At 47.5% G+C, this 23583-nt stretch overlaps 1 protein-coding gene across 3 annotated transcripts in view; it reads right to left on the bottom strand.

Annotated features, from left to right (window-relative positions):
- Positions 1-9942: 9942 nt before the first annotated feature.
- ADAP2 (ArfGAP with dual PH domains 2) overlaps positions 9943-23583 on the bottom strand; it is a 39713-nt gene continuing 26072 nt past the window's right edge. For 2 of the 3 annotated variants that reach the window (XM_012449270.2, XM_012449272.3), the window contains 5 exons: positions 21112-21195; positions 17460-17522; positions 16227-16304; positions 14627-14855; positions 13162-13280 (listed from right to left, as the gene is read on the bottom strand). In XM_012449270.2, coding sequence (XP_012304693.1) covers positions 13246-13280; positions 14627-14855; positions 16227-16304; positions 17460-17522; positions 21112-21195 — 489 coding nt within the window. In that variant the 3' untranslated portion in view covers positions 13162-13245. Of the gene's footprint in view, positions 13281-14626; positions 14856-16226; positions 16305-17459; positions 17523-21111; positions 21196-23583 lie in introns of all 3 variants that reach the window. The other variant, XM_012449271.3, reaches the window with a different exon arrangement.

Below are 23583 nucleotides of genomic sequence, written 5' to 3'. Positions count from 1 at the left end.
GGCGACCAGGCTGGGCGCGGACGTCGGGGTCGAGCGGGCCCGCCCGGGGCCGCGTCTCCTCAGGCTCCTCCCTCGCTCTTCCTCTTTCCCCGGCCCTCCTCTTCTCGGTCGCCTCTTCCCCTCCTCCCTTGGGAGGCCACCCAGTCTCCTTCCTCCGGTCCTGCTGAAAGCGGACTTAGAGCCTCCACAGCGCAGCGCGAATGGCAAAGCTGACCTTCAGTGGCGGCCCCCTGCCCTCGGAAACCCACTTGCCGCCAGCCGCTAGGAACCCGCGGATGTCTCCAAGATACCCTTTCGCTGGATGTGCCCCCATTAAGATGCAGCGACACTGGATGTCTTCTTCCGTAGGCTAAAAAAATATAAATACGAACAAGCCCGAAGCTAAGCAGGGTCGGGCCTGGTTAGTAATTGGATGGGAGGCCGCCTGGGAATACCGGGTGCTGTAGGCAAAAAAAAAAAAAAAAAAAAAATACACACACACACAATCAACAAAAAGATGCAACACCGACAACTCTTGGGAGGAAAGGACTCCATTCAGGAGCTCATTTGTGAGAATGAGCCCGCGAGGTGTCATCCAGCTGCTCTAACAAGTAGCGGGGGTTAAGGATCACCGGCGCACAGTCACGGTGGCGGCGCGGGGGCGGGGGGGGGGGGGGTGTCTTCAAAAATGCTGATGTTCGGGCCCCGCTCGCAGGGAGTCTGATTTCATTGTCTTGGGCGGAGCACGGGTATTTTATAAAACCTCCCCTATATGATTCTGACGCGCATTCAAGGCTTTTTAACTCGCAGTTATAAAGCAGAGTTGCGCTCTGTGTCCTTACTGCCCTCTGCGGGACGTAAGTGCGTTCCCCTACAGACACGCGGACAAAATACTAGAAAGTGTTTTCCTAAGATGCCTCGCCTGGCGTTTGTGGGGTTTGCGTTCTCCCACTCACTCACCTCCTACTCCAGTCCTAAGCGCACTGCAAGCAGAAAATGTTAGAACTAAAAGAGCACCAAGTCCTCCCAGATGACCCATAGAGGTAATGGAACTTCTAAGCTCTCATGGTAACAATGAGGCGTCAGAGACTAAAACCCACAACTCCCCAATCTGTTGAAATGAACTAACAATGCCTCATGCTTTACCCCTTCTCGCCTGGGCTCAAAGTAGGTATCAGATAATACAAGTTTGTAGCAGACCTTTGGATCACTTGAGGTCAGGAGTTCAAGACAGCCTAGCCAACATAGCGAACCCCCATCTCTACTGAAAATAAAACAAGGCCGGGCACGGTGACTCACGCCTGTAATCCCAGCACTTTGGGAGGCCAAGGTGGGCAGATCACGAGGTCAGGAGTTCGAGACCAGCCTGGCCAATATGGTGAAACCCCTTCTCTACTAAAAATACAAAAATTAGCCAGGTGTGGTGGCACCCACCTGTAGTACCAGCTACTTGGGAGGCTAAAGCAGGAGAATCACTTGAACCTGGGAGGCGGAGGTTACAGTGAGCTGAGATTATGTCACTGCACTCCAGCCTGGGTGACAGAGCGAGACTTTTGTCTCAAAAAATAAATAAGCAAAAAACAAGAAAAACAAAACAAAAAAACAAAGCCAGTCATCTAGGTGCATGCCTGTAGTCCCAGCTACTCGTGAAGCTGAGGACAAAAAAAATGTTTGCGGTTATTTCCAACACTGGAAGTGTCATGGAGTAGGCAGCGCTGCTCATCAACGTTTCCAGTGCTTTCCCTTTCTGGGCACAGGGTAGGACTGGCACTTCCCTGACACACCTGAAACACACAGAGGTACTAATGTTACTTCCCACCAGCTTTAAAGGCGACTGAGCTGGTCATTGTATCCCCTTCTGCCAGCTGCTCCAACTATGGAGATAAAACCATCATTCAGTGATCTGGGTCACTGAGTGGCTAAGATGAGCAGACTCCCTGCCAACCCACCCTAGGATATGTAGTAAGCGGGAGAAGAAAACTAGGATGCGTTCAGCTTACTGAGATTAAGTGGGTGTGTATTGATACACCATAACCTAGCCTATCCTGACTGATAGATTACCTGGATCTTGTTCCAGAATCTCACATTGAAGTAAAATCATAGCTTCTAAGAGCATCTCTTTTTTTCTGTAAAATAGGCATGATACTAAACAGTTAAACATGCTCAGATCTTCCAATTTAAAAAATGAAATCACTGTCCGGGCATGGTGGCTCATGCTGTAATCCCAGCACTTTGGGAGGCCGAGGCAGGTGGATTGCTTGAGCTCAGGAGTTTGAGACTACCCTAAGCAACAGGGTGAAACCCTGTTTCTACAAAAAAATACAAAAATTGGCCAAGCACAGTGGTTCACGCTTGTAATCCCAGCACTTTGGAAGGCCGAGGATGGTGGATCGCCTGAGGTCGGGAGTTCGAGACCAGCCTGGCCAGCATGGTGAAACCCCGTCTCTACTAAAAATACAGAAGTTAACCAGGCGTGGTGGCAGGCACCTGTAATCCCAGCTGCTTAGGAAGCTGAAGCAGGAGAATCGCTTGAACCCAAGAAGGGGAAGATGCAGTAAGCCGAGATCATACCATTGCACTCCAGCCTGGGCAACAGAGCAAGTCTCCATCTTAAAAAAAAAAAAAAAAGGGAGAGAGATCCAAGATGGCTGATCAGTAGCAGCTCTGGCATGTAGCTCCCAGTGAAAGCACAGAGAACGAGAGGACGCCACACTTTCAGATGAATATTTGTTGCTCACGGACCAGGAGATTCCCAGTGGAGGAGCCCCATGGGTCGCCAGAGCAACTCTTGTGGCCGGCGCGGCGGTTTTGCTGGCGTCTTAGCGCAGCAGTTCTAGGTGCAGAGTCCGGAGATTCCCGGGCAGAAAAGCACCATCAATCTTAACACCGCTGTTTTGGCCGGCGCAGTGCTTTGCTCAGATTTCGGCGCTGGGAATCAAAAGTTGGACGTCCGCTCAGAGACCTAGTTAGAAAGTCGGTAATTACAAAGACGACAGAGGGATAAATATATAATGAAGAGAAGAAACCAGCCTAAAAAGGCAGAGAATACTCAAAATCAGAATGCCTCTCCCTCTACAGGGGATCGCAATTCCTCATCAGTAACGGAACAAGGCTTAATGGAGAACGAGTGTGTTCCAATAACAGAAGCAGGCTTCAAAATGTGGGTGATAAGAAACTTCCGTGAATTAAAAGAACTTGTTCTAACCCAATGCAAAGAAACTAAGAACCTTGAAAAAAGGTTTGACGAAATGCTAACTAGAATGGACAATTTAGAGAGGAATATAAGTGAATTGATGGAGCTGAAAAACACAACACGAGAACTTCGCGAAGTATGCACAAGTTTAAACAGTCGAATTGATCAAGCAGAAAAAAGGATATTAGAAGTCGAGGACCAGCTCAGTGAAATGAAACGAGAAGACAAGATTGAAGAAAAAAGGATAAAAAGGAATGAGCAAAGTCTCCAGGAAATACAGGACTATGTGAAAAGAGCTAATTTACGTTTGATAGGTGTACCTGAATGTGACGAAGAGAATGAATCCAAGTTGGAAAATACTCTTCAGGATATCATTCAGGAAAACTTTCCCAACCTAGCAAGGCAGGGTAATATTCAACTCCAGGTAATACAGAGAACACCACAAAGATATTCTTCAAGAAGACCAACCCCAAGGCACATAATTGCCAGATTTATTAGGGTTGAAATGAAGGAGAAAATACTAAGGGCAGCCAGAGAGAAAGGTCAGGTTACCCATAAAGGGAAACCTATCAGACTTACAGCAGATCTCTCAGCAGAAACCCTGCAAGTCAGAAAAGAGTGGGGACCAATATTTAATATCCTTAAAGAAAAGAACTTTCAACCCAGAATTTCATATCCAGCCAAATTAAGCTTTATGAGCGAAGGAAAAATTAAATCTTTTGTGAACAAACAAGTACTTAGAGACTTCACCACCACCAGACCTGCTTTACAAGAGCTTCTGAAAGAAGCACTGTACATATAAAGGAACAACCAATATCAGCCTTTCCAAAAATATATCAAAAAGCAAAGGGCATTAACACAATAAAAAATGTACACCAACTAACGGGCAAAATAGCCAGCTAGCATCAAATGGCAGTATTAAACTTATATATATTCTAATTGGATGAAAAGCCAAAACCCATCGGTATGCTGCATCCAGACCCATCTCACATGCAACAATACACAAAGACTCAAAACAAAGAGAAGGAGGAAGATTTACCATCCAAACAGAGAGTAAAAATAAACAAATAAACAAAAAGCAGGAGATGCAATTCTCGCCTCTGATAAAGTAGACTTCAAAGCAACAAAGATCAAAAGAGGCAAAGAAGGACATTACATAATGGCAAAAGGATCAATGTAACAAGAAGAGCTAACGATTCTATAGATCAATGAGACAGAAAATTAACAAGGACATCCAGGACTTGAACTCAGACCCGGAACAAGTAAACTTAATAAACATACATAGAACTCTCTACTTCAAATACACAAAACATACATTACCACCTCATACCTATTCCAAAAGTGACTACATAATTGGAAGTAAATCACTCCTTAGTAATTGCATAGCATTTCATAGGTTTAAATGAAATATTGGTTAGCTGCTTGTTTGTTATTTTCTTCCCTTATTCCTTCCTGTCTACATCATTAAGTATAATTATTGGTATAAAAGTGGTTTTCAATACCCATAACTAAATTGCATTCTAGCCTGGTCAAGAAAGCAATACTCCCATTCTCTCTCTCTCTTTCTCTTTCTCTTCCTTTTTCTTCCTCTTCTTCATTCTTTTTTTTCTTTCTTTCTAAGAAAAAAAAAAAAAATTAGCCAGGCATGGTGGCACAGGCCTGGCTACTCCCAGCTACTCAGGAGACTGAGATGGGAGGATTGCTTGAGGGGAGGTGAAGGTTGCAGTGAGCTGTGAGAGCCCAGGAGGCCAAGACTGCAGTGAGCTGTGATTACAGCACTTCCCTCCAGCCTGGGGAAGGAGCTAGACCTAGTCTCAAAAAAAATTTAAAAATAAAAAATAAAATAAAGTTACCTTTGACCTAAGCATCCCGAGTCAGCTCTCCTCTTTTCCATTTCACAGCCAAGTTTCTGGAAAAAAACTTGGACACTCTCTAAAAGTTTTATGCAAAATCATGCAGTGGTTATAAGAAAGGGGGAAGGAGGAGAGTGGTCAGCTCTGGTAGTAAAAACATAATAACAAATTCTTCATTTACATCAGATCTTTTTTTTTTTGAGATGGAGTCTCACTTCATTGCCCAGGCTGGAGTGCAGTGTCGCGATCTGGGCTCACTGCAGCCTCCCCACTTCCAGGGTTCAAACCATCCTCCTGCCTCAGCCTCCAGAGTAGCTGGGATAACAGGCGTGTGCCACCACGCTCAGCTAATTTTGTATTTTTAGTAGAGATGGGGTTTCTCCATGTTGGCCAGGCTGGTCTCAAATTCCTGACCTCAGGTGATCCACCTGCCTCCACCTCCCAAAGTGCTGGGATTACAGGCATGAGCCACTGCACCCAGCCTACATCAGAAATTTTGTCATTCTTTTATCTTTCTGAACTTGTATTTCCATTCTATTTTCTCCACAGAATTACATTCCAAGGCAATATATTTTGTCCATGTAAGTCTTTTATCACTTTGTAATACTTCTCTGCCACAAAAGTATGTATATGTATTAAAATTTTAATTCTTTTTAAATTTCTATGACAAAAGGGCTCTTGTTAAATTTTTTCTCTCAGACTGAATTATCAATATAATCATGATTCGCAGTCAAACAAAACAAAAGTATGCTGTAATTTATATAAATAACTTTTAAACAGAAAATTTTATTGAAATGATAGTTATTAATAAGATGGGCTGGTTTCTTTAAAAAATGCATTTATGCCCAGGTGCAGTGGCTCAGGCCTATAATTCCAGCATTTTTGGAGGTTGAGGTGCATGGATCACCTGAAGTCAGTAGTTCAAGACCAGCCTGACCAACATGATGAAACCCTGTCTCTACAAAAATACAAAAATTAGCCAGGCATGATGGCAGGTGCCTGTAATCCCATCTACTCTGGAGTCTGAGGCCGAAGAATCGCTTGAACACAGGAGGCAGAAGTTGCAGTGAGCCAAGATCGTGCCATTGCACTCCAGCCTGGGAGACAGTGCAAGACTCCCTCTCAAAGCAAATAAACAAACAAATAAATATTCACTTTCTCATTTTCTGAGCTGTATTGAAATCGCCTTTGCAAAGATTATGACAGTGAGAGAAATCTAACATGGCTGACTCCATCTTGCTTCTAGCCTCAGAGGCTGGCTGTCTTCGCTCATTCCTGGGGTAGGCCAAGCTAACCGTGGAAGGAATTTAGTTTACTGTTTAACTTAGAAGCCAGGATGATAATAGTCCCTCCCTAAAACTAATCCCTTCTTTATTCACAGGGCTGAAACCACCTTTGTAAAACTATTGAAAGTCCACGAAATTAAATTTATGGGAGGGGCCTGAATTCTGCTGACATGTTGACATAATTTCTATAATCCCTTATGCTCAGGAGTTATGTAGCCAGAAGTCACAAGACTTGTGGCTTCCTCAATTTCTCCTATAGATAACATCACTATCCTAGAATCTAAGATTGGTCATTGGAGAAGTTTTCCAAATTTACGCCACCAGGACTGGTGACTCATGACTCAGTTGGCCCTGTGGCCTAACCCAGAGGTGGACTGAGTGCATGAGGACTATTTTCCACACTCCGAATGACGGCATCCCCAACCAATCAGCAGCATCCATTGACTAGTCCCTGCCTACCAAACCGAAAACCCATAACCTCCAGCCTTTAGGGAGACTGATTGATAACTCCAGTTCTCCCACATGGCCAAGCTCACCTTAATGTTAATTAAACTATTTCTTCATGGTTTTGCCTGTGCAGTGGGAAGGAAGAACCCGTTGGGCAACTACAGTATGCCAAAAAGAGTTTGCCAAGGTTAGCAAAGGACTATCAATTATAAGCAATCACACTTTTACTTCAAGACACCTTGTTTACTGATAGAAAGGACTAGAAAAATTATTTTTTATTTCAATATATCATTGTCAATCTAACATTTTTTGGAAAGGTGCTTTTATGTTATGTATTTGAATATATATATACACACACACACACACACACACACACATTTTTGTTTGTTCGTTTATTTTTTCTTTTTTGAGACAGGGTCTCTGTTGCCCACACTGGAGTGCAGTGATGTGATCTTTGTTCACTGCAGCCTCAAGCTCCCAGGCTCAAGCCATCGCTTTAGTCCCACAAACAGTTGGGACCACAAGCACATGCCACCATACCTTGCTATTTTGTTGTCATTGTTGTTGTTGTTGTTTTGAGACAGAGTCTTGCTCTGTTGCCAGAAGCCAGGCTGGAGTGCAGCGGCACAATCTCGGCTCACTGCAACCTCCGCCTTCCGGGTTCAAGCAATTCTCCTGCCTCAGCCTCCCGAGTAGCTGGGTCTACAGGCGCACGCCACCACGCCCAGCTAATTTTTGTATTTTTAGTAGAGACGGGGTTTCACCATGTTGGCCAGGATGGTCTTGATCTCTTGGCCTCATGATCCGCCCACCTCGGCCTCCCAAAGTGCTGGGATTATAGGCATGAGCCACCGCGCCCGATCTGTTTTGTTTTTGTTTTTGAGACAGAGTTTTGCTCTTGTTACCCAGACTGGAGTGCAATGGTGCGATCTTGGCTCACCGAAACCTCCACTTCCTGGGTTCAAGCGATTCTCCTGCCCTAGCCTCCCGAGTAGCTAGGATTACAGGCATGTGCCACCATACCCGGCTAATTTTGTATTTTTAGTAGAGACAGGGTTTCTCCATGTTGGTCAGGCTGATCTCAAACTCCCAACCTTAGGTGATATACTTGCCTCAGCCTCCCAAAGTGCTAGGATAACAGGTGTGAGCCACCATGCCCAGCCTGTATTTTTTGTAGAGACCAAGGTTTACCATGTTGCCCAAGCTAATCTCAACCTCTCAGATTCAAGCAATCCTCCCGCCTCCGCCTCCCAAAGTGCTGGGATTACAAGCATGAGTCACCAAGTCTAGCCCTGAAATTTTTCAATTCAAGTACATGTGTTAATACTCATCCCGTGACCCTGGGTTCTAATGCTAAATTAGATAAGAAATCAAGGTTGGGAGCAGTGGCTCACAGGCTGGAGTGCAATGGCGGGATCTCAACTCACTGCAATCTCCACCTCCCAGGTTCAAGTAATTCTCCTGCCCCAGCCTCCGGGGTAGGGATTACAGGCATGCGCCACCACACCCAGCTAATTTTGTATTTTTAGTAGAGATGGGGTTTCTCCATGTTGGTCAGGCTGGTCTCAAACTCCTGGCCTCAGGTGATCCACCCACCTTGACCTGCCATAGTGCTGGGATTACAGGCGTGAGCCACTGTGCCCAGCTGGATAGTTTTGTTATAATCTGTCCAGAGTTTATAATTGTTACCTGTAGGATGAGTGTTCTGATATGATCTGCTCCACCATTATTGGGAAAAAATGCTTCCTCCAGTCTCATCTGTTTTTACTCACCCTACCCTCAACAGTCTGTCCTCTAGCCATATTCTATTATTTAAAGCTTCTAGAACAGTCCATGCTCTCTCTTGTCTCTGGGACTTTGTTTGGTGGCGGTGGTTGTTAAGAGATGTGGTCTTGCTATGTTGCCCAGGCTGCAGTGCAATGGCTATTCACAGGCCTGTGAATTCTACTGATCAGCTCCGAAGTGCTTCATTTCTGATCTGGGCCAGTTCACCCCTCCTTAGGCAACCTGGTGGTTCCTCACTCCAGGGAGGTCACCATATTGATGCCCAATTTAGTGTGGACACCCAATTAGCATAGTGCACTAAAGCCCGGAACTCCTAGGCTCAAGTGATCCTCCCACCCAACCCTCCCCAATAGCTGGGACTACAGGCATGTGCCATTACACTTGATACCTCTGAGTCTTTACACATGCTTCTTTCTCTGCCTTCTCCTACCCCAACCCGAATATCTTCTACTCATTCTTTAGGATTCAGCATAGGCATCATCTCTTTTAGAGAACTTTATTGGTTGGGACTGATTCAAGTAATAGAAACTTCCTTGCAATAACAAGCCAAAACAGGATTTAATATAAGAGTATACAGGTGGCCAGGCACGGTGGCTCAAGCCTGTAATCCCAGCACTTTGTGAGGCTGAGGCAGGCAGATCACTAGAGGTCGGGAGTTCAAGACCAGCCTGACCAACGTGGAGAAACCCCATCTCTACTAAAAATATAAAATTAGCCAAGCGTGGTGGTGGGCACCTGTCTCAGCCTCCCAAGTCGTGTAATCCCAGCAACTTGGGAGGCTGAGGCAGGAGAATCGCTTGAACCCAGGAGGCAGAAGTTGTGGTGAGCCGAGATAACGCCATTGCACTCCAGCCTGGGCAACTAAATTGAAACCCCATCTCAATAAATAAATAAATAAATAAATATTTTTAAAAAAGGGTATAGAGGTATACTCATCCTTGGGGAAGGAATCATCGAAAACCAAGCACTCCATTTCATTGGGACTTTATCTTTTTTTTTTTTTTTTGAGATAGACTCTCGCTTTGTCGCCCAAGCTGGAATGCAATGGTGTGATCTTGGCTCACTGCAACCTCTGCATCCCAGGTTCAAGCAATGCTCTTGCCTCAGACTCCAGAGTAGCTGCAATTACAGACACACGCCACCACACCCAGCTAATTTTTGTATTTTTAGCAGAGATAGGATTTCATCATGTTGGCTGGGCTGGTCTTGAACTCCTGACTGTTGTCTGCCCTTGTTAGACTCACAAAGTGCTGGGATTACAGGCGTGAGCCACCACGCCCAGCCAGAACTTTATCTCTTGGGTCTGTTCTTTCCCACCCTTAGAATCCCAGTTTGCCTCTTCAAGTAGCTTTGTTACTGTGTGTTTACTTACTTTCTTCTCCTCTAGACCATAAGTTCCTTGAGGGCAGGACTGTGCCTTTATTAATTTCCTCATCCCCAGAATTTAGCAGAGTACACCCAGCAGAGTTCACAGGTGGTGGAAGAGGCAGACAAGTAAACTGGCCCTTAATGCACAACAGAGCCAGAGGAGATAGAGAGGACTCACCTCTCTATCTGGGCAGTCAAGAAGCTTCAGGAAGGAAACAGGCTGATGTGTTGCTTGTGCTTTGACTGGGGGCTCCAAAGGGAAGTCCCATAAAATGCATAGAATCTTTTTGTTTGTTTTTGAGACGTGGTCTTGCTATCACCCAGGCTGAGTACAGTGGTGCAATCAGGGGTCACTGTAGTCATAACCTCCCTGGCTCAAGTGATCCTCCCACACCAGCCCCCCAAATAGCTGGGACTACAGGCATGCGCTACCATGTCTAGCTAGTCTTTTTTTTTCTTTGTAGACATTTTATCAGAGTCTCACTGTGTTGCCCAGACCGCTCTCAAACTCCTGGTCTTGATCCTCCTGCCTCAGCCTCCCAAAGTGCTGGGATTATGGGCATAAGCCACCACACCCAGCCACAGAGACCCTCCCAGCTCCCTGGGTCTCCACTGAAGTGAAGAGAGAACATCAGTGTATTTCTGCATGGTGCTTGAAGACAGAGGAAGGGAACAATGAGTCACAGAGCAGGGGTCTTGGCGCTCTGTTTCTCTAACATTTCAGCCATGTGAGATTTCTTTCAGTTCCTCTTTTCCATCTTGGCGCCTTTGAGCACTTTGTTCCCTCTGCTTAGAGTGCTTCCTCACCCTCTTCCTTTAGACCAACCTCTAAACAGCTTGGAGGTTTCAATTTACATGTCACTTTCTGGAGAGGAAAGAGGCTTCCTTCTCCCTTGAACTGGGCTAAGCCCCATCACCACGCAGTCCCACAGCAGCCTGCTCTTCCCCTTTCTGAACACTCATCTTACTGTACTGCCTGTTAAGAGGCTGCCTCCCCAGTGGTCTGTGATCTGCGACAGCAGGGACCATGTCATCTCTTGCCTATTCACAGGGCCTGGCACCTAAGAGGTGCATAAATACTTGGTATTATTTTGAATTTCAATAGTTAGTGTAACTTTATTTCAAAGAGAAAAATCAAAGCACAGAGGCGGGGAAGTGAATACTCCAGTGGTCTCGAGCTAGTGGCAGGGCCACACTCAGAGCCCACACTGGATCCCTCTCTGCCATGTATCCAAAGTGCTGTGTCTCTTCACTTTGTTTTAGTTTTTTTTTTTTTTTTTTTTTTTTAAAGAGACGGGGTTTCACCATGTTGGTCAGGTTGGTCTCGAACCCCTGACCTAGTGATCCACCCACCTCAGCCTTCCAAAGTGCTGGGATTACAGGCCTGAGCCACCACACCCGGCTGTTTTTGTTTTTGAGACAGGGTCTCGCTCTGTCACTCAGGCTTGAGTGCAGTGGCACAATCACGGTTCACTTTCTTTTTTTCAGATAGAATCTAGTTCTGTCACCCAGGCTAAAGTGCAGTGGCATGATCTTGTCTCACCACAACCTCCATCTCCCAGGTTCAAGCAATTATCCTGCCTCAGCCTCCCGAGTAGCTGGGACTACAGTTGCGCACCACCATGCCTGGCTAATTTTTGTATTTTTTTAGTAGAGATGGGGTTTCACCATATTGGCCAGGCTGGTCTGTAATTCCTGACCTCAAGTGATCCACCCACCTTGGCCTCCCAAAGTGCTGGGATTACAGGTATGAGCCTCTGCACCCAGCCATTTCCCCACAACTTTTTAATTGGAAAACTTTCAAATCTACATAAAATTTACATGAATAGGACAATAAACACCCATCTATACTTCATATGGATTCATCAGTTGCTAACATTTTGCACAGTGGTTCTCTCTCTGTGCTTCTTTTTTTCTCTCTCTCTCTGCATACACATACATTATACATGCACACATATACTTATTTTTTGCTGAACCATTTAAGAATTAATTGTAGTCCAGGCACAGTGGCTCACGCCTGTAATCTCAGAACTTTGGGAGCTTGAGGTGGGTGGATCACTTGAGGTCAAGAGTTCAGACCAGCCTGACCAACCTGATGAAACCTGGTCTCTACTAAAAATACAAAAATTAGCCAGGCATGGTGGCACACGCTTATAGTCCCAGCTACTCGGGAGGCTGAGGCACGAGGATCACTTGAACCTGGAAGGTGGAGGTTGCAGTGAGCCGAGATTGCGCCACTACACTCCAGCCTGGGCAACAGAGCAAGACTACATTTCAAAACAAAGAAAAAAAGAATCAATTGTAGACATCATTACATTTTATCCCTAAATACTTCAGTATGTATCTCCTAAGAAAAAGAACATTCTCCTATACAAATACAGCACAATTATTACAGCATTACAATACTATTAACTAATATACATTCATATCCAAACTTCCCAATTTTCTCAATTATGTCCTTTACAGCTGTTTATTATTTTTCCAGGACCAATCAAGAACCGTGAATTGTTTTTGGTTGCCATATCTTAGTCTCTTTTTTTTCTTTTTTTTTTTTTTGAGGCCATCTTGTTCTGTCACCCAGGCTGGAGTACAGTGGCGTGATCTCGGCTCACTGCAACCTCAGCCTCCTGGGCTCAAGCAATTCTCCTGCCTCAGCCTTCTGAGTAGCTGAGAGTACAGGTGCATGCCACCACGCCTGGCTAATTTTTGTATTTTTAGTAGAGACAGGGCTTCTCCATGTTGGCCAGGATGGTCTCGATCTCCTGACCTTGTGATCCACCTGCCTCGGCCTTCCAAAGTGCAGGGATTACAGGTGTGAGCCACCGCACTTGGCCATTGACTACTTTCTTTACCTTTCACTCTTCATTTTTTAATATTCTGGGTCAGATGTTTAGCAATTTAATGCCCCTAATGTGGATTTGTCTGATGATTTCCTCATGGTTAGATTCAGATGAAACTTTTTTTTTTTTTTTACAAGATGTCACTTGCATGATGCTGTGGATGCCTTTTCATTGCAATGCCTCCATTTCAGATGTGAGAAAGTTCTGGGCCTGTAGGGCATTTCAAGCCTGGGTATGTATGGGGGAGGAGGGGATGGATGTCCATCTGTGTACCAGATCCTCAGATTCCAGGGTGGGGTGGTGGGGAAGGCTCAGGTAGCTGATGGGGTTCTAATGCAGCCAGAGCCACAGTTTCAGTCTTGGCAGAGTTCATTGCCAGGGATGGCTGCTGACTGCAGGGTACTTACGGTGGGCAGCCAGGCCTGAGGTGAGAACTTCTCCTCCCCACCAGGAGCTCCAGGTGTTCAGTAGCAGCCAGTTCCTCAGTTAACGGGTCACCTGCTGTGGTGGCCACTCTCTGTTGATGCAGCTACAAAGGAAATGAAGAGGGCTGAGGAAGGTGGCCATGCCAATGCTGCCCTGTGGAGGAGACGGACAGCAAAGGGACAGGTGCATAAAGACAAAAGGAGCCATGGATGGGCACGGTGGCTCACATCTGCAATCCTAGCAATTTGGCAGGCCAAGGCAGGCAGATCACTTGAGCTCAGGAGTTCAAGACCAGCCTGGGCAACATGGTGAAACCCTGTCTCTATCAAAAATACAAAACAAATTAGCTACAAGTGGTGTCACAAGCCTGTAAAGCTACTTGGAAGGCTGAGGCAGGAGAGTCTCTTGAACCCAGGAAGAGGAGGTTGCAGTGAGTCGAGATCATGTCACTGCACTCCAGCCTGGGTGACAGTGCAAGACTTTGTCTCAAAAAAAGAAACACACACACACACACACAAAGACAGAGGGAGTCAGAATGAAAAACAGAATGAAAGGGTGAGAGCCAGGGCGTCAGAGGGGATGCACATACCAGCAAAGGAGAAAAAAGTGGAGGGACAGAGGCACAGAGACAGAAAAACCAAGAAACTCATAAGCAGCAGTCCACAGAGAAAAGAAAGCGCCAGCTGGAGCACCTCACTCGCAATTTGCAAGTCCCTTCTGAGGCTCTCTGGCTTTGGCCTTTGTCGGACAGTCAAGAGAGTTTGTGTTTATATCAGTCAGACTCACAGGGTACAAGGGTTTCCCCCAAGGGGCTGTCGGGGGTCACCTGCTCAGTCTGTACTTTTCCAAACACAGAAATTCTCCTTTGAGCCCCAGAAGCCAGGGCCTGGGCCAGCAGTTTCCTGCTGGAGCTCAGCACGTCTCCTCTTTTTTCACAGGCACTGAGGAAGGCCTACGGGTAAAGAGGAGGAGCAGGAGAGAAGCAGACAGGAGGACTCGGAGAAAAGAAGCCACTAGAAATAGCCTGGAGTGGGGAGGAATCCAAAAATCCCAGGAGCTGCCCAGCGGGTGTGACCTTAGCTAATAATAACAGGCCAGGATTTTCTCACGAGAAAAAGGATCAGCAGAGAGGAGGGTGGAGGGAGAGAGAAGCTGCTCAGCCCCCACACTGCGAAGGGTACAGACAGCACCAGGGGTTCTGCCAGAGCCAAACTCCTCTAAGAGCTCCTGGGGAACAGCTCTGTTAGGGGAAAATGGGCTGGACAGAGGAGACTTTCTGGCAGTAATGTGTGTGTCTGTGCTTTTCTTTTGCAGTAAGAGAAGACAGTGGAAAGAGCATAGGCAGGAATCAGGAATCTTTTGTGGCATCACAGCTGAACCTAAGTGAAGAAGCCCCTTTCTGCCCTCTGCCCTTGGCCAAAATAACACTCCTCAGTTCCTGCTTCTTACTGAGGTGGCTGAGGGGCGTCCAGGGGCTGGACAGGACACCCCGCAAACTTTCCAGCCATTCCTGCTGCTCCTTCTCGTTGGGGCAAGTGAGGACAAATCTCCTCTCTGGGGTGACAATGGTGAGTCCGGCTTTCCAGCGATTCCCTCGGATGCCCTTGGGCAGGTCTCCATAGACTTCATATCCCTGCTCATTGTTCCCAAGAAAAACCTGGCCCTGCTCGAAGGCATCCTGAAAATAGAGGGTACAGGGTCATTGGAGGGTGCCCTCAGGGCAGAGAGGCCCTGCAGCCCTGACGGCCTCCAAGCTCTATTTTGGGAAGGGGGTATGAGTGTCCCTGCTGGGGTTTCTGCTAAGTGGGACCCAGAATTTGAAAGATCAAAACCCTGAAATAAATCATACACATCATCTGTTGAAAAGATACTGAGGATGGGCCTGGTAGTTCATGCCTGTAATCCCAGCACTTTGGAAAGCCGAGGCAGAGGATTACTTGAGGCCAGGAATATGAGATCAACCTGGGCAACACAGGGAGACCCTGTCTCTACAAAAAACTTTTATTAATTATTGTTATTGTGAATTATTTTTGGAGATAGGGTCTCACTCTTCACCCAGGCTGGAAGTGCAGTGGCACAATCATGGTTGGGTGTAAACACTCAACCTCCTGGGCTTGATCCTCTCACTTCAGCTTCCCAAGTACCTAGGACTACAGGCATGTGCCACCACACCCAGCTAATTTTTAAATTTCCTATAGAGATGGATCTCACTATGTTGCACAGGCTGGTCTCAAACTTCTGGGTTCAAGCGATCCTCCTGCCTCAGCCTCCAAAAGTGCTGGGATTACATAAAGGCAAGAGCCACCGCACCCAAGCCCTAAAAATTTTTTTTCTAATTAGTTAGGCATGTTGGTGCATGCCTGTGTTCCAAGCTACTCAGGAGGCTGAGGCACGAAGATACCTTGAGCCCAGAAGTTCAAGGATGCAATGAGCTGTGATGATGCCACTGCATTTCAGCCTGGGTGACAGAAGAGACTCTCTAAAAAAATAAATAAGTAATACCTAACATTTATGGAGAGCTTATTAAAATAAGGAATTACAATGCTTTACATATAGTAGCTCTTATAACCATCATGGCAACCTCTGGGGAAGGCATTCTTATGAAACCTGTTTTTCAGAAGAGGAAACTGAGGCACAGAGAGCTAAGTGCTCAGCCCAGGACAACACTACTACAAGTGGCAGGGCTGAGACCAGAGCCCAGACAGCTGGGTTCTAGAATCCACCGCACTCCTAACCACCACACGTCACAGCCTCTTGGTTAGAAGTGAGCCCTGGAGACTAGAGGAGGAAATACACCTTATTTAACTACCAGGGGCAGCATTTTGGATACTCATAATGGACTTCCTAAAAGCGAGGGGAGAGAATCTTCATGCCACAGGAGATTACTTCAAGAGAAACAAAAACAAGGGGTAGAGGTTTTCCTCCGGAGGTTTCTCTAGCTCTGGGGCCCTGGGAGATGTGTTTATCTGTAATTTTCACATAGTCCCAGACAAGCACTACCCAGCTCTGTTTGAGGAAGCCCTGTGGAGGGAGCAGGAGTGGCTCTTACCAGTGGGTTCTTGTAATAGAGCAGCCTCCGCTCATGAGAATCCAGGGCGAACCACCTTTTCTTAAAGGGTTCTCTCTGCTGCAAAAGAGGGAACCTCTTACCACAGATGACCAAGTCAGTTTCTGAGGACAGAGGTCAGGGGCCAGCCCAGGCCGAGCCAAGGGAGCCGGCCAGTCCCACTGGTTCTCCCGCCCAGCCACCGCAGTCAGACACCCTAGTGCTTCTCCCTGGGGCCCAGGCAGGAGCCCTCAGGCTCTGAAGGTTCCGCCCGTTCCCCTTCCAACCCCACCCTACCCTCTCCCAGCTTCACCGCTGCCTCCAGGTACTGCCTTGAGTTAGAAAAGGCACTTTCCTCTTTCTCAGGCGGTGGACAAAGAAGTTAGAGAAAAAGGAAGTCTGGGAAAAATCAGAAGTGGCTACTGCTTGGCAAGGCTGAAAGTACTGGCCTCGGCCAAAATCTGATTTAGGGCAGGGAGAGAAAGCCCTGCAATGAGAACCACAGGAGGGGCTGCACCTTGGCTAGTGAAGGAAGAAAACCAAAAACAACCCTTTGAGTACTTTTGCCACTTGCCCAAGGCTCGCTTTCATAACGACTGCCTAAAATGGGGAGATCCAATCTTTTGCCTTCCCTGGGCCACATTAGAAGAAGAATTGTCTTGGGCCACACATAAAATACACTAATGACAGCTGATGTGCAAAGAAAAAAAAATCGTTAAACTCTCTCATAATGTTTTAAGAAAATTTATGAATTTGTTCGAGCGCGGTGGCTCATGCCTGTAATCCCAGCACTTTGGGAGGCTGAGGTGGGCGGATCACTTGAGGTCAGGAGTTTAAGACCAGCCTAGCCAACATGGTGAAATCCCGGCTCTACTAAAAATACAAAAATTAGCTGGGCATAATGGTGGGTGCCTGTAATCCCAGCTACTTGGGAGGCTGAGGCAGGAGAATTGCTTGAACTCAGGAGGCGGAGGTAGCAGTGAGCTGAGATCACGCCACTGAACTCCGGCTGGGTGACAGAGTGAGACTCTGTCTCAAAAAATAAAAAAAGGAAAGTTTATGAATTTGTTTTGGGCCTCATTCCAAGCCATCCTGGGCTGCAAGTGCCCCATGGGCTGTGGGCTGGACAAGTTTGGCCTAACACCTTTCACTGTCCTCTTAAAAATCATCCCATAAACACATTAAACCTTTTATACACATTAAACCATGTACGTTCCCCAGGAATGGTAGAGGTACCTTTGGCCCAGTCTTTTCCATGAAGCCTTGTTTGAGGTAGTTCCTGGTGAGGAATGGCACGAGCTGGGGAAGAGAGACAGACACTGACCCCCAACTCACACCCCAAGGCTCCAGCTTCCCTGCCTAGCTTGGCTCCTGACCAAGGGGAAGTTTGAAATGGGGAAGGATGTGTGCTCATGGTTCACGGTATTATATTTGGAAAGTGCAATGGATGTAATATTAATGTTTCAACAAAGCCAGTTGACAACACCCCAGATGTTTGCAGAGCTTACTGGCATGACAAGGTCTCGGTGCAAGGACCCCTTCAGCAACCCCAGCGTATGGACCTAGGCAAGGCTCTGCGGAGACCCTCTTGGTGTCAGGGAAGATGTTCTGAGGGTCCACTTTGCGTCAGGCTCCAGGTGCAATTCTCAATCACCCTGCAAGGTGGGTATCACCAGCCTCATTACACATCTGAAGAAACCAGGCCACAGAGAAGGTGCTGGGGTTTTCCTAAAGTCACATCACTGGAAGCATGAAGAGCTGAGATTCACGCCCAGGGCCGATGACACTAGACTGTACTCCAGCTACTACACTAGGGGGTTAAAGTATAAACAGGCCAGGGCTCTCTGAGCAGGACCTTGAGCAAGGCCTGGTCATTGGTCAGGATTCTGACATAGAGTAATGAGAAAATGACGCTAGAGGCTGGGCGTGGTAGCTCACACCTGTAATCCCAGCACTTTGGGAGGCTGAGGCGGGTGGATCACTTGAGGCCAGGAGTTTGAGACTAGCCTGGCCAACATGGCAAAACCCCACTTTTACCAAAAATACAAAAATTAGCTGGGCATGGCGGCATGCACCTGTAATCCCAGCTACTCAGGAGACTAAGGCAGGAGAATCCCTTGAACCTGGGAGGCAGAGGTTGCAGTGAGCCGAGATCGTGCCACTGTACTCCAGCCTGGGCAACAGAGGGAGATGCCGTCTCAAAAAAAAAAAAAAAAAAAAAAAAAAAAAAAAAAAAGCAAAGAAAATGATGCCAGACTGGACAGAGGAAGTTCTGAAGCAGGAGTAGGGAGACCCGGTTCTAGCTCCAGTTCTGGCCTCCAGGAGCTGCATTGCCTTTGTAAGACCTTCCGTGTCTCGAGGCCTTATGTCTCCTCTGAGCAATAAGCAACCTGGATCATGTGATCCCCAGCATCCCTTCCAGCCTGGCAGCCTGCACTTAGAGAAGTTTCCAGGGGTTGATGATGGCCTCCTCTGCTCCTGGATTTCAACTTGGAAAGTCTAGAGCTTCAAACAACAGTCCAGGCTTCTAAGAATAAAGGAGCTTCTCCAGAGCTCCAGGAGCCAGCAGGGGAAATGAGGTCTTGGGAACAGCCATGGGAAGTCTAAAAGAGGGAAAGTTGTGAGCCAAAAATGAAAATATAGGTCAGATGTGGTGGCTCACACCTGTAATCCCAGCACTTTGGGAAGCTGAGGTAGGACGATTGCTTGAGGCCAGAAATTCGAGACCAGCCCTGGCAACAGAAGTAAGACCCCATCTCTACAACAAATAAAAAATGTTTTAAATACAAGAAAGAAAATATAAACTATACTAATCCCCTTCTCCTAAAATACATTCAGTAGGCTTTAATTCTTCCATTTGGAGAAAATAGATGGAGTCCCTAACTATTCAATATTCCGAATTTGAGCCAGCACAGAGCAAGTAGAGGCCTTGGGAAACCATTGGGAGAAAAAGACAAATCACATGGCTGGAGCACTGCTTCCTACACTTCAGATGCCTTGGCTCGCTGGAGTCTCACAATAGCCCTAGAAAGTAGGTATGGTGGCCATGGTGACAGATGAGCGCATCGAGGCTCAGAGGGGTAAGGTGACTTGCCCTAGGTAACGCATCAGGCTCTTGGGCTTCAGAGACCATATGCATTTATTACAGGACCACAGCCCCACTGGGATGCCCTGGGTTTTCAACATGTGGACCCTAAAGCATGAGCCAGGCCTGGTGATTGCTCAGAACCTCACACCATACACAGACATTAAATGGGAGGAAAGACAGCGGTGGATATCGGGTACCGACAGTGGATGAGAGAGGCAGGAGAACACTGAGGACGTTGACGGAAGAGCAATTTCCTTTACATGGGTCAGCAAAGATGGGAAGCTTGCCCAGATTAAATAAGGCTGAGCATCTGCACTTTGTCCTCCCTCCTCACAGTCAGCAGTCAGCACTCTGCAGTCCCCACCCATGGGAGCCAGCATTAACCAGTTCTGGGTGCAAACTCAGCAGACTGACTCAAGGGCTGTGGCCCAGGCCTTGCTGGAATTGCTCCCAGACAGCTGCCATCTCAGCACATCCCTGGGCCCAGGAGGAGACCCCATTCCAGACACCTAGCTCCCTACAGACCTTGGAATTAAGAAACATTTAGGCTTTCAAGGAGTCTCTAATGGTTGGGAATAAGAAAATCCCAACATTAAAATGGCTTTCCACCCCCATCACTTACAAAATCCTCTTAGAGGGGAGCCTCTTGAAAAGGACCAGAGCAGGCTGGCCACAGCGACTCACACCTGTAATCCCAGCACTTTGGGAGGCCGAGGCAGGCAGATCACGAGGTCAAGAGATCAAGACCATCCTGGCCAACATGGTGAAACCCTGTCTCTACTAAAAAAAATACAAAAATTAGCCTGGTGTGGTGGTGCGCGCCTATAGTCCCAGCTACTCGGGAGGCGGAGGCAGGAGAATTGCTTGAATCCGGGGGATGAAGGCTGAGGTGAGCCAAGATCGTGCCACTGCACTCCAGCCTGGTGACAGAGCACGACTCCATCTCAAAAAAGAAAAAAAGAAAAGGACAAGAGCATAGAACCTCAGAGCCAGAAGGGACCCTGAAGATGACCCCGACTAACTGCCATCTTACTAATATGGAAACAGAAGCTGAGAGAGGTGCCAGGACCTTCAGGGGTCACACAGCAAGTGAGCAGTAGAGCATCCCTGAGAGCCCAGGCTTCCTGGCTCAAGGCCGCATCCTCTGCCCCACACTATGTGGGCCTCCCCAGCCCAGCCTGAGATAGGGAGATGGAGGCCCCAGAAGTCTGGAAACAATCCAAATGAAGTTCTCGGCTCCCCACGCTGTTGACCATGGAGGGCAGACCTGCTCCTGTTACAACTGTAATGGGGAGGATCCCAGGCTTTCCCAAGCCCAGAGCATCACAGGGCAAAGCGGGGATGTTAGAAAGGGAAGAGCACCTTTGGTTATTCACCTGCCCTTCCTGGGACTGTATATCTCATCAGTAAAATGGAAATAATCACCCCTGCCTGGCTGTCATTTCACAGTACAAAATGGGCTCAAAGCACTCTGTGAGCAATATGTGAGGGATCATTTGTACATTTTTGAGGGAGAAGGGGTGAGAAAGAGATGGCCAAATGCTGAGCTCCTGGACGCTCTCCTGAAGGGGAGAAACTGATCTGCTTCTGGGAGGCTGCCTTGTTGTATGTGAGGCTGTAAGCCCCAGGCTACCCTGGAGAATGCCTTGGGTTTCCCTCGGAGCTGCCCAGCCCTCAATGTCGAGGTCTTGCCTGCAAACAAACCTAGTCTGGCTTCTGAGTGTCTTTGAGGTCAACAGACATGGAAAGAAGGAGATGGCTGAGAGGAGATTCAGAAGTTGGGGTCCACGTTTAGCTCACCTCAGACTCTGGGAGCGCAGGAAAGGCCATTTTTAGGTACTGCAGACGGGCTGCACGGAGAGCATTGAACCAGTCCACTATCTCCTGCCGAGAGAAGTGCACAGGACACACACAGCAGTGAGATGGGGTGGGTGGGAGGCTGAGTCTGATGGCGGGAAGCTAGCTGGGCACTGGGTGTGGAGCACATGCATTCAGCGCCTGCACACACCCCACAGCTCAGCTCAGGGGCATCCAGGGAGGACTGTGTCAGAGCCTCCTGGGCTAACCTGGGCAAACAGGAAGCCTCTGACAGGGATAACCCCAGAACCCTGGGAAAGGATGGGGTGAACCGCACAGGAATTCTGCAATGGCCTCAGACAGTGCTTTTCACCTTCTAACGTGTGCAAAATCACCTGAGGCTCTTGTTAAAATGCAGAGGCAGATTCAGTAGGTTTGGAATGGGGCCCGAGACTCTGCATTCCTAACACGCTCTCGGGTGATATGATGCTGCTAATCAGTGGAACACACTCGAAGGAGCAAGGCTCTAGGAAATCATTGTCCTCAGATGTCAAAGATTGGCATTTGGGTGGAGAGCAGGTATACCTGGGGAGGCTCCTCTAATAAGGATGCTTATGGCATCTTAGACCAAAGCTGGCTTAGCCCCTTCTGCTGTCACTCTGGGAGAATGCATCTCTCAGCAGCGTGGGCCACCTTCATCTCCCACCCAGACAACCATGTATCTAGCTGGCCTTGATCAGCTGCTCTCTGATTGGCCCTCTCATGGCAGCCAGAGTGATTTTCTAATCAGAAAATCAGATAATAGAAAAACAGATCTAATTAGTCTGGCTTAGAGTCCTGTCTACTACCCTCAGAAAAAAAGTCTTAAGTTCTTTAGTATGACTTTGCTGTCTGAGCTCCTTCCACGCAAAACTATTTGCAATTCTCCCAACACCTGCTGTTCCTTCTTCTTGGGACATTCTGCTTAATCCACTCCATCCACACATACATTTTACCTAAAGTATTCTACTTATCCTGCAGGTTAGTTTTGATGTTGTAATAGATAGATTATCGGTGCTTGCTCAGCCCAAGCCCTGCTCCTATGAGAACTACCCTACCTATCCTCACCCACCTCCAGTTGCAGCCCCACTTACTGCTGTGATCCCGCCCCTGCTTAACCATAGCAACTGGACCAGGCCTGGACCAATACAGAGGCTGGACTGCGCTTATCAGATTCCTTCTCCCAGGAATTTGAAACTAGGAGGCTAAAAGACTGGTTCAAATAGTCGTAGTTTGGGACTTTGATATAATATGGTGATTGAGAAAATCATCTGAATGTGGTTTCAAATGAATGAAACCATTCCCCTTTCTCTCTCATAGGCGAAGCACACAGTCCTAGTATTCCAGGGCTCTGTGCTCTTTTGTCCTGGGGTTCATTAAGAACCCTCTGGCCAAGCACAGTGGCCCATGCCTATAATCCTAGCACTCTGGGAGGCCGAGGCAGGTGGATCACCTGAGGTTAGGAGTTCGAGACCAGTGTGACCAACATGGTGAAACCCCATCACTACTAAAAATACAAAATTAGCCGGGCATGGTAGCACATGCCTGTAATCCCAGCTACTCGGGAGGCTGAGGCTGGAGAATTGCTTGAGCCCGGGAGGCAGAAATTGCAGTAAGCTGAGATTGTTCCACTGCACTCCAGCCTGGGCGACAGAGCAAGACTCTATCTAAAAAAAAAAAAAAGACCCTTCTCTGGTCTCAGGCACTAAGGGAATGAGGAGAAAAGACAAGCCTAGGCCTTCACCTTGGAAGGTCTCTCCAGTCACAATCTGGTGACCCTGGTGACAAATCCAACCTGCATACATTTTTGTGTGGTTCCCAAAGTTTTGTTTGTTTTAACCCTCCATGCAGGTTTCCCTGTTTGCCACAGCCCCCTCCCCACCCCTTAAACCTGTCCACTTAGCTTTTTTTATTTTATTTAATTTTTTTTGAGATGGAATCTTGCTCTGTCGCCCAAGCTGGAGTGCAGTAGCGTGATCTTGGCTCACTGCAACCTCCAACTCCTGGCTTCAAACGATTCTCCTGTCTCAGCTTCTTGAGTAGTCTGGCCCCACTTAGCTTTTAAATTACCCCTTGGCTGGGCACTGTTGCTTGTGCCTGTAGTCCCAGCTACTCGGGAGGCTGAGGTAAGAGGATCGCTTGAGCCCAGGAGTTCTGGGCTGTACTGCGCTATGCCGATCAGGTGTCTGCACTAAGTTTGGCATCAATATGGTGACCTCCCAGGAGTGGGGGACCACCAGGTCGCCTAAGGAGGAGTGAGCCAGCCCAGGTCAGAAACAGAGCAGGTCAAAACTCCCATGCTGATCAGTAGTGGGATGGCGCCTGTGAATAGCCACTGCACTCCAGCCTGGGCAACATATCGAGATCTTGTCTCTATATTTTAAAAAAATTAAAACTAAAAAAGGAAAAAAAAAATCACCCCCTGACTCCTGCAGG

Source organism: Aotus nancymaae, unplaced genomic scaffold (assembly GCF_030222135.1).
Source record: "Aotus nancymaae isolate 86718 unplaced genomic scaffold, 86718_ANA_hifiasm-v0.15.2.pri h1tg000072l, whole genome shotgun sequence".
In the NCBI taxonomy this organism is placed as follows: Eukaryota; Metazoa; Chordata; class Mammalia; order Primates; family Aotidae; genus Aotus; species Aotus nancymaae.
This window is presented reverse-complemented; position numbering and strand designations above follow the sequence as displayed.